This window comes from Protobothrops mucrosquamatus, unplaced genomic scaffold (genome assembly GCF_001527695.2).
Source record: "Protobothrops mucrosquamatus isolate PMUCROS unplaced genomic scaffold, P.Mucros_1.0 scaffold7, whole genome shotgun sequence".
Taxonomy (NCBI): Eukaryota; Metazoa; Chordata; class Lepidosauria; order Squamata; family Viperidae; genus Protobothrops; species Protobothrops mucrosquamatus.
Window position 1 is genome coordinate 2,279,243 of NW_015386394.1, and position 12,085 is coordinate 2,291,327.

At 38.8% G+C, this 12,085-nt stretch overlaps 1 protein-coding gene across 1 annotated transcript in view; it reads right to left on the bottom strand.

Annotated features, from left to right (window-relative positions):
- Positions 1-11,708, bottom strand: part of MYBPC2 (myosin binding protein C, fast type) — a 41,050-nt gene extending 29,342 nt beyond the window's left edge. Inside the window, exons 1-12 of the mRNA XM_015810143.1 lie at positions 11,588-11,708; positions 8,753-8,782; positions 7,114-7,191; positions 5,667-5,815; positions 3,946-4,063; positions 2,918-2,966; positions 2,501-2,560; positions 1,602-1,813; positions 1,282-1,414; positions 1,026-1,150; positions 782-887; positions 68-234 (exon numbers count right to left, since the gene is read on the bottom strand). Coding sequence (XP_015665629.1) covers positions 68-234; positions 782-887; positions 1,026-1,150; positions 1,282-1,414; positions 1,602-1,813; positions 2,501-2,560; positions 2,918-2,966; positions 3,946-4,063; positions 5,667-5,815; positions 7,114-7,191; positions 8,753-8,782; positions 11,588-11,708 — 1,348 coding nt within the window. The remainder of the gene's footprint in view (positions 1-67; positions 235-781; positions 888-1,025; positions 1,151-1,281; positions 1,415-1,601; positions 1,814-2,500; positions 2,561-2,917; positions 2,967-3,945; positions 4,064-5,666; positions 5,816-7,113; positions 7,192-8,752; positions 8,783-11,587) is intronic.
- Positions 11,709-12,085: the final 377 nt, after the last annotated feature.

Consider the following 12,085-nt stretch of genomic DNA (forward strand, 5'->3'; position numbering starts at 1 on the left):
ACACATAAATTGCACTGTGAAAAACCTCCAAAATCCCTTTATAATCTTTCTATTGCCCTCCACAGACCTTCAACTGCAAGATCTGCCTCTGATTGGCCCCCATTGGTTACAATCTGGTAGCGCCCAGCATCTTCTTTGTCAGCCTCATTGATGATGAGCATGTGCTTTTTGCCATCCTTTCTGATGCGGTACTTGAAGGTGTCTTCACGAGTCATCTCCACACCATCCTTCAACCTGGAGATGAAGAGAGGGAAAAGGGAAAAAGATGGAGAAAGGACATGACTGGAGAGACATGGCAATGTCTATGATGTAAGTAAAATAAGAGGGAAGGCAAGGGCCTTACCAGCATCATAATGGGCAGAAATAAGGCTTTTCCAAAATATTAGCCTTATTTTCAAGCAATCTGATTACGTTTCCTAAAATTGTTGCTTTTATGATTCTACAGTTTATCTCCAGGCAATATTTCCTTTTTTAACTATGTATTATCTATAAATTTATCACTATTATTATGCTACATGATTTTTGCTTACTAAATTTAAATCATAGAATTTTATAACATTTGAAAAGAACTGGCATTCTATTTTTTATTACATTATTATTTCTATTATATTTTTTGCAGAATTAAAAGAAGAAAGATGAAAGCAAATTGACATGAAACATATGCTGGTAGTTGAAGAGATAGCTCTGTAGCCAATACCAGGGACTGGGATTATTTAGAAGTCGGCTGATTGGCTAGAAGATAAAAGAGAGAAAAATAGGAAACGTTGAACTGGTAACTTACCACATTACCTGAGCTCCTTCCTCAGATACCTCTACTTCCAAAACTACCTTCTCTCCCACATATACTTGTTGGTCATCCAGGCCACTCACGACCAGGACAGGTGGCTCTAGGTACATAAAGATGGAATGTACAATGGAGATATTGCTCACACAAGGCTACGCCTTTCAATTTTATTCTGAAAGTCATCACCACCTTTGTCATGTTCCCCAATTGTATTACATTTGCATACATCCTCCATCCTCACCTTTTACAAAGACCTCTGTGAAGCTCTTCTCATCTCCAGCCACACATTCGTAGGCTGCATCATCCGCCAGTGTTGTCTTGGTGATTGTCATGATACGTTTCTTACCCACATTCTCAAAGATGTATCTATCCACAAGAAAGAAAAAAACACATGCTCCTGCACAAAGAGACCTGTTTCCCAATATATTTTCCTACTTCCTACCCACTAGAAAAATAAACAGGCGTCCTGGTTTTACCACCTCGTTGCTCAGACTTACTTGCCACTGGGCTTGATCAGCTGCCCATTTTTTAGCCATTTGATAGGTAAGTCAGGGTCACTCAACTCCACCCACATCTTGATCTTGTGGCCTTTATCAACTTGATAGGCTGGGTCCAGTTTCTTAATGAAGGCTACAAAAGAGATTGAGAACAGACATCCCTTTTGTGCTCTTGGACTAGAGGAGGTGGAAAGCTAAGAGAAGGCTAATGAGGCAATATCATCTATACGTGATGCCAAAATGCTAAAACATGCCACATAACTACCGGCATTAAACAGAAGTTATATCTCGGTCTCCACCAGCCTAGTCCTTTCTGGTACCTGCACTTCTCTTGATCTCCACCTTGGCTTTCTTGAGCCTTTTCAACATGCCACGTAGATCAGTGATGCCATACTCAAAGGCAATGCGCTCATACTCGCTTTTCTTGGTCACACCCTTAAGCAGTTCCCAGATCTCTGGTGGAATCCCCAAATCATCGTCGTCATCTTTCTTCTTCTTCTTTTTCTTCTCTTCTTCTTGCACTTGCACTTCTCTACAAAGAGGGATAGAGGAAGAGGAAGCTTTCGAATCTATCCTCTAGATAGAACAACAGTCCTCAACCTTTGCCGCTTGGCGGCCTGGCTGGGGAGGGAGAAGGGAACCGGGCCTCACAAGTTGAGCTGCGTGTGCATGCATGTGTGAGCCAACCCGCTGCTCATGTGAGTTGAGCTCTGTGCGTGTGTGCACCGGCCCGTAGCCTGGTTGCGAATAGGCCATGGCCTGGTAGTGGGCCAGAGCCTGGTGGTTGGGGACCCCCTGATTTAGAACAGCCAATTCTTGTCCTATACTGTGTTGCATTATAGGAAACTCCCAAATTTCTCCAAAAGAAAGCTTGTCCTATATTTGACCGTCAAGGAGCCAAAAAGAAATTACACAAAACCCCTCTCCCCTCATCTGGCTTTGTTATCATGTCCTCAGGAAATCCAAGACCTTCCATTTTAGAGGAAAATTACTTGAGAAAAAAAATGCAGGTGAAGGCAATATAGTATATACCTAAATAGGCATTTTTCAGCCTAGTGCTGGCTGGGAAATTCTGAGAGTTGAAATTTACACATCTTAAAATTGCCAAAGTTGAGAAATATTGTCCTAGACTGATTGCCTCTGATGATTATCTATTTTCAGGCAAAGAGAAGATTAGTGTTACAGCTCCCTTCACTCCTAATATCTTCACTTATTGTACCTTTTCTTAAGCAAGCCAGTGAAATCCAGCTCTCCAGCAGCATCACTTTTGGCTTCTCCACTGCAAGGAAAAGAAGAGGGAACTTCTCATTCAAAGCACCACGCACTGTAATTTTTAATATTTTGCTTCTTCTCATCTTCTGATTTTTACAATATTTTGTCTGAAGAAGAGTTCTGGAGATGGCTAAACTTCCACATTCTTTTGTCTCATTGTGGTTTGATTTTGGAATTTTTTTCATGATCCAATATACTGAGCCAGGATTTCCTTGCCTGCCACCATCACCTCCATATTTATCAGGTTCAGCAGAACTATGGAGTCAGGACTACAGAAGCTGTAGTCCAACAGAACCAGAATGATTAAATGAAGGTGGGCTTTCCAAATAAGGGGTTCATCTGTGCTGAAACCATGTGTACTTACGAACGTTTGAATGTTTCTAAAATATTGCCAGTTTCTTCTGTTCTTGGTGCTGGAGGAGAAAATAACAGTGCTTCAATGCTTTTATATTTATACTTTTATTCTAGTGTAAGCTGCAGTGTCTCTGGATAGTGAGACAGGCAGCATATGAATTTAATAAATAAATAAATAAAAATAAACAAAGATTTAAAGGAATAAGGAAGTTTACAAAGATAGGAATGGGAAAACAACATGGAAATTAGGAAGGAAAAAAGTGTCCGCTAAAGCAAAAACACCTTCTTGCTCAGAATAACTCTGCATACTAATGCTAGCTAAGGATTAATAACCAAACAAATAAATATAGTAAAGTAAAGGAATGATAAAACATCCTGAAGACTAAAATTCCACACAGGGATGTCAGCCACAAAAAATTGCCAATATTAATATTAATCTGGCAAATTAATCTTCACCAGTATGAAAAACTACTTGGTGGGATACAAGTTCCAAAGGATGACATTAGATGTCAAGATATTTAGGCTGAATTCGTACAACATGGGTCTTGGCTAAAGTTAAGTTTGGTAGTCTATGGTTCAGTGAATATCTATGGAGATTTTTGGTCATCTATGTCATGGTCATCCGAAAGGTGCTTTCTTTCAAATCTCCATAGACACTTAGCTTTGCGCTTTGGGATGAACACCCTTCAAATGCTGCAGGAGTGACACGAAGGCATAGATAAACCTCCAAGTGGCCTCAATGAATCTCAGAAAGAGGCTAATAAGCACATGAATCCTTCCATTCTCCACCAGGCAGAACTGAATAAGTTTCTTGAATGAGAAGTGAAGCATTTTCTAGCAAAACAAGAAAGTCTAGATGCCTTTTGAAAAAAAAGCATCTGTGAATCAGTGACTTTTGGAGAAGCCACTTACTGACTTAATAGGTTAAATGAACAATGTTATTTATCTCTGTAAGCAAAGAATATTATGCAAACATTTGAGGGTTGTTTTTTTTAATTTAAGTCTACAGATAAGCAAACAGTGTGAACATTGTGGTACCTTCCACATCAATATTGAAGACACAGCTGTCAAAAAAGTCCTTGGCTGTCACCTCAAAACGATAGTCACCTCGGTCTCCAATTACTACTTTCTCAATTTTCAGTTCATTGGAGTAAATCTTTGAGAATAAACAAAACATTAAGCACAAAGTTTATTAGTAGCTATTTTTATTGCCACTATATCTCTGGCATATAATGGTTCTGAACTAGGAACAAGCATCTCTATATTCCATTGGTGTTAATGGGAGTTTTAAGAGATTCAATAGGATAGGAAAAATGTAATTCCAAGAGAAAGACAATAGCAGCAGAAAATGAACTACTGGGACTGTGATGCACTGTGTAATCAATTCTCCAACCAAAGTCCCACAAGTAGCTTTGTTTGTTTGTTTGTTTAACAATTCAGAGATTTAATAGATAGTAAAATAGTTTGGCGAGGGGAGGGAGATTTGCAACAGACACAGAAGGATTAAGCACACCTACATTACTGATATCTTACCCCGTTTTTTTTCCCTTCACTGTGCTAGTTCCTGTTAGTTTGGCAAATATTTGAGATTAGACATTTGCCAAAATTGGTCTGTTATTACTCTCAGTGTCTTTAAGCAGTTAAATCTCAAAATCAGCTTAAATCAGCTTAAAATGTCTTGTTTAGATTGAAATTAAGGACATTTTCAGATGTGTTTAGATTTCTACTTCACCAATTTTAAAAATCTTAAACTGAAGATATTCCCAAGCGCTTAAGAACTGTTTCTGTAGAGCTGTCTGATTACTCTTTAATTCAACTTATACACAGAGAATTCTGTTGTGTGAATACCTTCATAATGCCACAAGTGTCATCCAGCAAATTTCTCCAACAGTCACCCACCAGTATTGTATATGGCAAGTTTCTCCAACCTGATGCTCCCTCCCGTCTCATAGCTTGTTCTTAAAAGCAGCAGAGTAGACTTTTTCTACTCCACTTAAAGTCATTGGAAAACATGCAAGCAAATGCAGTTTGGCTAGAATAAAAGAAACATGGGGATATTCCCAGGGGAAGCTGATTGTTGGAAAAGTTCTAAAAATTCTCCAAAATGTACTACAAGTGATCTTTGACTTATGACCGCAATTGGAATTGGAATTTCCATTGCTAAGCCAGATAGTTGTTAAGTGGATCGTGCCCAATTTTACCATCTTTTTTTTCAAAGTTGTTAAGTGAATCACTGCAATTGTTAAATGAGTCGTGCAGTCCTGTGAATCTGGCTTCCCCTATTGACTTTGCTTGTCAGAAGTTGGCTGGGAAGGTCACAAATGTGACTGCAGGACGCTGCTGCAACCATTGTAAATACCTGCCAGTTTCCAAGCATGCAACTTTTCATTATGTATCTCTGGGGATGCTGTGATGACAGTAATTAAGTGTTATGACCAATTGTAAGTCCTGTTTTTCAGCAGCTTTGTAGCACTTAATAGTCACTAAATAAATGGTTGTTAAGACATGGACTTAATCTTAAAAAACATTAAACTGAAAATTTAGAGAGTGATGGGTTTGCGAAAGCTCACATATTTACAAGCCAAATCAGGCTTAGCTGGGAATTGACAGAATTCTTAGCTGCTATTGCAAAACATATTTCACAGTATCCTTTTGAAATAAGCTATGGTAGTTAGAGTAAAGTACTTTTAAGAGCTCAATAGATTTTAAGAGAACAGATATCAGTATCTCTTATAGCCTCCTTTTCTACAGGGGCTCACATTTTTATCCTTGTCAAAGTCCTCTTTGAACTGGAACCGTAGCCCGCTCTTAACGCCCAACTCCAGCCACTTCCCCTTGAACCACTTGACGGAAGGTTTGCAAGGGAGCTGAGCCCCATCCAACTGTATGTGGATAGACACATCACCGCCTATAGAAAGGAGACATTAAAGTCAGAACACCTGTTTCCCTATCTAAACAGGCACTTTGTTATCCTATTCATCTAAATCAAGAGAATTAAACTTCTATAGGGTGTTTTAAGGCAAAGAGAATGTCTATAAAGATGGCCTCTCTTTGAAACCCCATGACAATGAAGCTACAGGTATTCTAAATGTGCTGGACTACAGTTCCTAGCATTCTTAGACTACACAACTATTAGTTGTGGTGGCTGGGGATGGTGATGTTTCAGTCAACCTTGCTGAAGGGTGATAGCTTCAGGGAGATGCTCTGGTTCATTCTGACCTAGAGAAACCAACAGTCACTTTATACCAATTGAAAAAGAGCCACTTTTCCCTCTCAGAGAAGATTCTTAGAAGTGTCCTGACTATTGCTGATATGCAAAATGACCAATTCTAACATTGATCAATAGCTTAAGGCATGTGATAGAAGTCTATCTATAGTTAGGCAGGTAGTTGCTTTAATCTGGCAAGATTTTTATCTGGAGGTGAAAAACAACAAATGAAACTACTCATATGTAACACGATGTGTTGTTCTTGGTTCTTGGGCCCTGTCAAGGCAGAACACACCAAACCCTAGACGCAGGGGTAGGCAACCTGGCTCAGGAATTCTGGGAGTTGAAGTCCACAAGTCATAAAAGAGGCTAGGTTGCCTACCCCTGCCCTAGAGCTTTTACACTAAACTAGCAAGAATTAGAAAAAGGTTTCTAGGTTCTCTTCCTGCTTAAAACCAAGCAACATTTGGCTCTGTAGCATCCTATCAGTTATAGTCAGACATAGAGAGACAGAAAGGATGAATGAAATTTTTTTAAAAGACTACTCTACCAGGTCTAATGAGAGAGCTACCTTTTCCTCCTATCCTTTGAAATGACCTTAGCAATTTCTTTTGAAACTGTTTTGATTTCAACTGAACAGTGGAACTGTAAATTTTCAGACTAATGTCTGATTTAATTGCTTTGGTTTTCCCTCTTCTTCATCTTTACTATTTAGGTTGTGTCTCCTAAATTGCAAATGTCTTTTTTATTGATCTGTGACAATGTTTAGACAGGAAGGAAGGAAGGAAGGAAGGAAGGAAGGAAGGAAGGAAGGAAGGAAGGAAGGAAGGAAGGAAGGAAGGAAGGAAGGAAGGAAGGAAGGAAGGAAGGAAGGATATCTAAGTAAAGCATGATGCACAACAAAATGATGAAAAGAAATATTTTTTTAAAAAGTTCGTGTAAATTTCAATAGAATTTAGAATATGCAGGGACTTTCTGCCTTTCTGCTTTGCATTTACCGCAATTTATTAGCACATTTTCTGGCCTCTTGATGAAGATTCCTTCTGACTGTGTAGAGGGATCCCCTTTGTCTTCCCCTGGGGGAAAAAAAGATAGATTGATTAATGAAGGACAAAAATTGCTAGGGTGATTGGAAGTTCTAGGATATAGTAAAGCAGGAGAAACTATTATTATTGCACTATGTTCTAAGGAGGAAGGACACATTATAGGGCACAAGGCCAAAATTTCAAGAGCATGACTTAAGACAGCAATCTATAAAAAGTATTCCATATCCAGCTTATAGTTAATATGATTTTGTCTCCAAAAGATTTTACGTCAAAATTAGGAGTGGATGAGGGACCCAAGTTTATTGTAGATAAAATTTGATAAAAATAGAGCTAACCCCAGAATGCTAAGCATCAGTGATTCTATGGACTTCCATATAGTTTTAATTATGGTATCTTTCTGGATCAACTCAGGGTATAGAAAGTAGGAGGGATGATTTTGCGGTGGATCTTCTCTTTTCTCCAGGTGATAGCAAAGGAGAGGCTTTCAAGATTCATCAAGACTTCAGTCTCTCCCCATTTATATTTGACATCTGTATGGACCTGCTGGATGAAGTCATCCATCAACATGAACTATATATCCCCTCATCCAAATCGTTGATGAAGATGTTGAAGAGCACTGGGTCCAGAACAGAGCCCTGGGGCATCCCACTACACACTTCCCTCCATGTAAATGCGGTTCCATTGAAGACCACACGCTGAGTACGGCTGGTAGAAACAGCATTGTCCATAGCTAAATAGTAGGTAGGACAAGAAGCTTAGAAGAGATCTTCACTAATTTCTCAGGCTATATAAGAGATAAGGGGAATTGTACTGTTAGACTTGCCAGATTGGTATCAACCTTGCAGAGTAAACTAGGTGGGAATCACGACCAGATGAGTTAATTCCACTTTATCTTAAAACTACACTGACAGTCTTGTATGTCTAAAAATACAATTCTCCCCACATCTATCCAGAAATTAAGGAGCCTTCCAAGCCTCTTGCTCCACCTGTTCTCCAGCTATTGGCAATGCTTTCTCTGACCATTCCCTTGACAGTGTATATTGAAGATAACTTGAAGATTTCCAAATGCCTGTGTACTTAGTTATCTTCCAGTTGGATTACTGTAATAGATTCTATGTGGGGCTCCCCTTGAACAGCATGTGGAAATTGCAATTTTTCCAGAATGCATTTTTTAAAATTTGTGTGGGCATTTTTGGAACTTCACAATGTGCCCATATTACACTATTTCTATGTGAGCTGCCAATGTCTTCCAATGAGCTTCTGAGTGTAATTCTTGGTGTTGTTGTTACCCATAAAGTCCTGCATGGTTCGGAACTAAATTACAGTACGTGTAGGATTGCCTAATGTCCAATAGTTTCTGCTTGGGCAGAGTGACCAAGAAATGACAGGTTTGGGCATGCTCCAGCTCTCTCTATTAAGCAGAGCCATCATATTTTCTCTATCCCAGCACCTGCCCTGGGGAACAACACCCAAAATTCTGGATAGCCCCTCTTTTGGCTGTTTGCAAAGCATTGGATATTTGAGCCAGGATGCTAAGAGAGCCCTGCTAGCTGATTTGTTTTGCTATTTTTTTAGGATGAAATATTCTTACCTCCTGGAGCCTGGTTTGCTGGAGCTTCAGCTAGAGAAAATAAAAAAAAAGGGGGGGGGGAGATTAGATGTTTAATTACAACCAAGGAGTAATGTGTTATTTTCCGCATGGTCCTAAGTACAGTTCTTGACTTACAACTGCTCATTTAACAATGATTCAAAGTTATAATAGCCTTGGAAAAAGGGGCTTCCATCTTGTCCTCAAAGCTTTGACCATCACACTACTCCTGCGGTCATATGGCTGCAATTTAGGCTCTGAGGATCACATTTACAACTGTTGCAATATCCTGTGGTCTCATAATCACAATTACCTTTTCAACCAGCTTCTGACAAGCAAAGTCAATTGGGGAATCCTGATTTGCTTAACAACCATGTGATTCACTTAATGACCACATTGATTTGCTTAATGACTGCAATAAAAATTATTGTAAAATTGAGTCCTGTCACAGGATGACTTGATGCAAGAACTAGAACTGCATTGCTCAGTGACCGAATTGTGGTTGTAAGTTGAGGACTAACTGTATACATTCTTGTTGCAACACAGCTTTTCTCAGGCTTGTAAATATCTCAGGTCTCGATATTTAAATTTTACCCACATTCTTAAAACATACAGGATAGCCTTATAAAAAAAATCTATGAAACCTTGTCATAACAAAGCAACAGCAGGGCCTTATGTGTGAATGGAATGCCTATAACAAAGAAATGTTTGGCAAAGACTAGGACTTTAAGTGCAACTTTTCTTGACTAAGTTTGAATGTGGCAACTAAGTGATTTCTTGCTAAATGAATAATGTTTGAACTTAGGAGCTTATATATTCATCTCCATTCTTTGATCCTCTGCTATAGCTGCAAAAAATGGATCAGTTAAAAAATACTGCCCAGTCAGTTGAAACAAGCAAGTTTCCCAAGCCATGCCACAGTTACTTATAGTATCATCTGCAGAAGAAATAATGTATTGTTCAATACAACACCTCAGTGTTCTGCTGTGCTATGATTAGTCTAAAGCCTAAGCAAAAGCTTTCAAGGGATGTGGTGTTATTTTTTTTTCTACTAGAATCTAGAATTCATAAAACCAACTTGAACATTTTGCTAAGAACAGGGGTTCCCATCCAGGGTTGCTTGCAACCCCTGGGGGTGCGAGACGATATTCCAGGGGGTGCGAAAACTTGGGTTTTCAAAATTATAGTGTATGTGCATAATTCGTTGCCATTATTTCAAACTTTTGTAAGGGATGCGAGAATGTATCAGAAGCGTTCTAGGGGTGTGGGGTATAGAAAAGGTTGGGAGCCACTGACTAAGAAGATAACAAGGAATTGAAACTTGTGGCAGCTTAGCTCACCTTGAAAAACTGAAGTTCAAAACTTCTTTCTATGTTTGGATGTTTTAAACATACATGCTGTATGCAGAGTGTGATTTTTGGCTTTTACGTTTTATTAGGCAGAAATGTCCTTTTCAATTAGGTACCAATGCCATGCTGAATCCCACAAAGGAAAGATATCAAAGGCAGTAAAGGACTCATTTTTTTTCCAGGACCAATAAAGATATCATCTTACTTGTTTGTCATTCCTTTAATTAAAATGGTCTGTCAGGGATCAGCAGACTAAGAGTTGGGAGCCAGTTTTTCTAGGTCAACATGCCAGCATGTGGAACACTAATGCAGAGGTCGGCAAGTAACAGGTCTCTGCTTAAATTTTACATTAAAAGGTATGCAGAATCTTTCCCCTGCTCCTTCAACTCTGAGAATGCAGGGCCAAATAAAATTGAAACTTAGTTTATTTTTTATTTTTTTTATTTTTCACACTTCTCAACTGCCCATCTTCCTCAGAAAGAGGCTCTAAGTGGTGTATAATTTAATAAATAAAATTAAGCATTAAAAACAGAGTAATTTAAGATCATTTTTTTAAAATATATATATATAAAACAACTAATATATTCCAAATAACAAAAAAATTGATTAATTCATGCTGCCTTTCCTGGGCCTTTTTACTGAATGGACATATAGTAGCATATATATTATTTCAAGGGAATCAAATGTGTGGTTCAATCAAAGTAGACATTTCTCTGTATTTCTCTGTTATAACTGACATGCAAGAAGCCAAAAAGAGAAGATTATTAAAAGTAGCATAATTAGTCCTAAACATCTTCTGGCTATGGTCCAGTTGTCCACTAAATTTCATGGCATCCAGAAAAGCTGTCCTCTCATCTTCCTCCACCCACCCAGACTCATACTTTGACATTGTTTCTTATTAGAGAATGTTTTATTCAGTAGAAAAAGACAGAATAACAGTATAATGTATTTTGGTTGATAATGGTAGGAGCACCCTTTGACTCTGGCATCCATCCTGACTCTGCCTTGGATGGATTATTTTTAATTTTTTCTTCTCAACAGAACATAATCATAACATCAAGGTATTCTTGGGAAGAACAACTGCCCCAAACACCATTTGTAGAGAGGGCATCAAAGGACAGTGCAATATTTGCAATGACCAAATGGATTAAATTCTTTTTATTCAGTTAACAAATAATCTCAGCATCTTTGACTTTGGGGCTCCTCCACAAATAGAGGTTTATTGGGATACTGACTTCAAAGGGTGATGGGGAAAACATTCTCAGATGAATATTCTGCCCTTGGCCTTTCAAGAGTCTTGAAAAGGCTTTGCATACCATTTTATTTCCATTCCCTTGATGAAGCTATTCATAATCACCAGGGAACAGAAAGGCAAACAGTATGTTCTCTGCAGCTCTTCATTCTTCCAATCTAAAAAAATATATGAGCAATTGGCTTTCTGCTAGCTATTGTATGCATGAGCAGGTCAAAATATGGCTCATAGTCTTACTTTTTGGCACTTCTTTCTTCGCATCCTTTGGCTCTTCTTTCTTCACTTCTTTCTTCTTTGCTGCTGTAGAGGAATGAAAAGACAACAGATCAGGGAAAATGTGTGTAACAAGACAACCCATGTCCTCCAAGGACATGCAACTATGTCAAGATACTAGGTGGCCTTCAGAGGTTACTCTGTTCCTTTGATCATACCCAAAATTGGGGGGGGCAAATATCTATTTTGAGTGGCATTATTTCTTCTACCCTCCCCTTGGCAGTTTAACAATTTGATCAGTAAAATATTTGAAGTGCTGTAAGCAAAGGGGAGATGGGGCATGACTTGGGGAGAAGAAACAGAACTTTCCCTAGCAGCTTTGTAAGCCACATGAACCACCTTTAAAGGCCAGATTCCTTATGCCTTACACAGAGCATTTAGCTGCCAGTTGTCAACAGCTGTATATAGCCTGATAAAGTGGAACATTATGGCACGATGGTCATTGTTCTGGATTCCTACTGA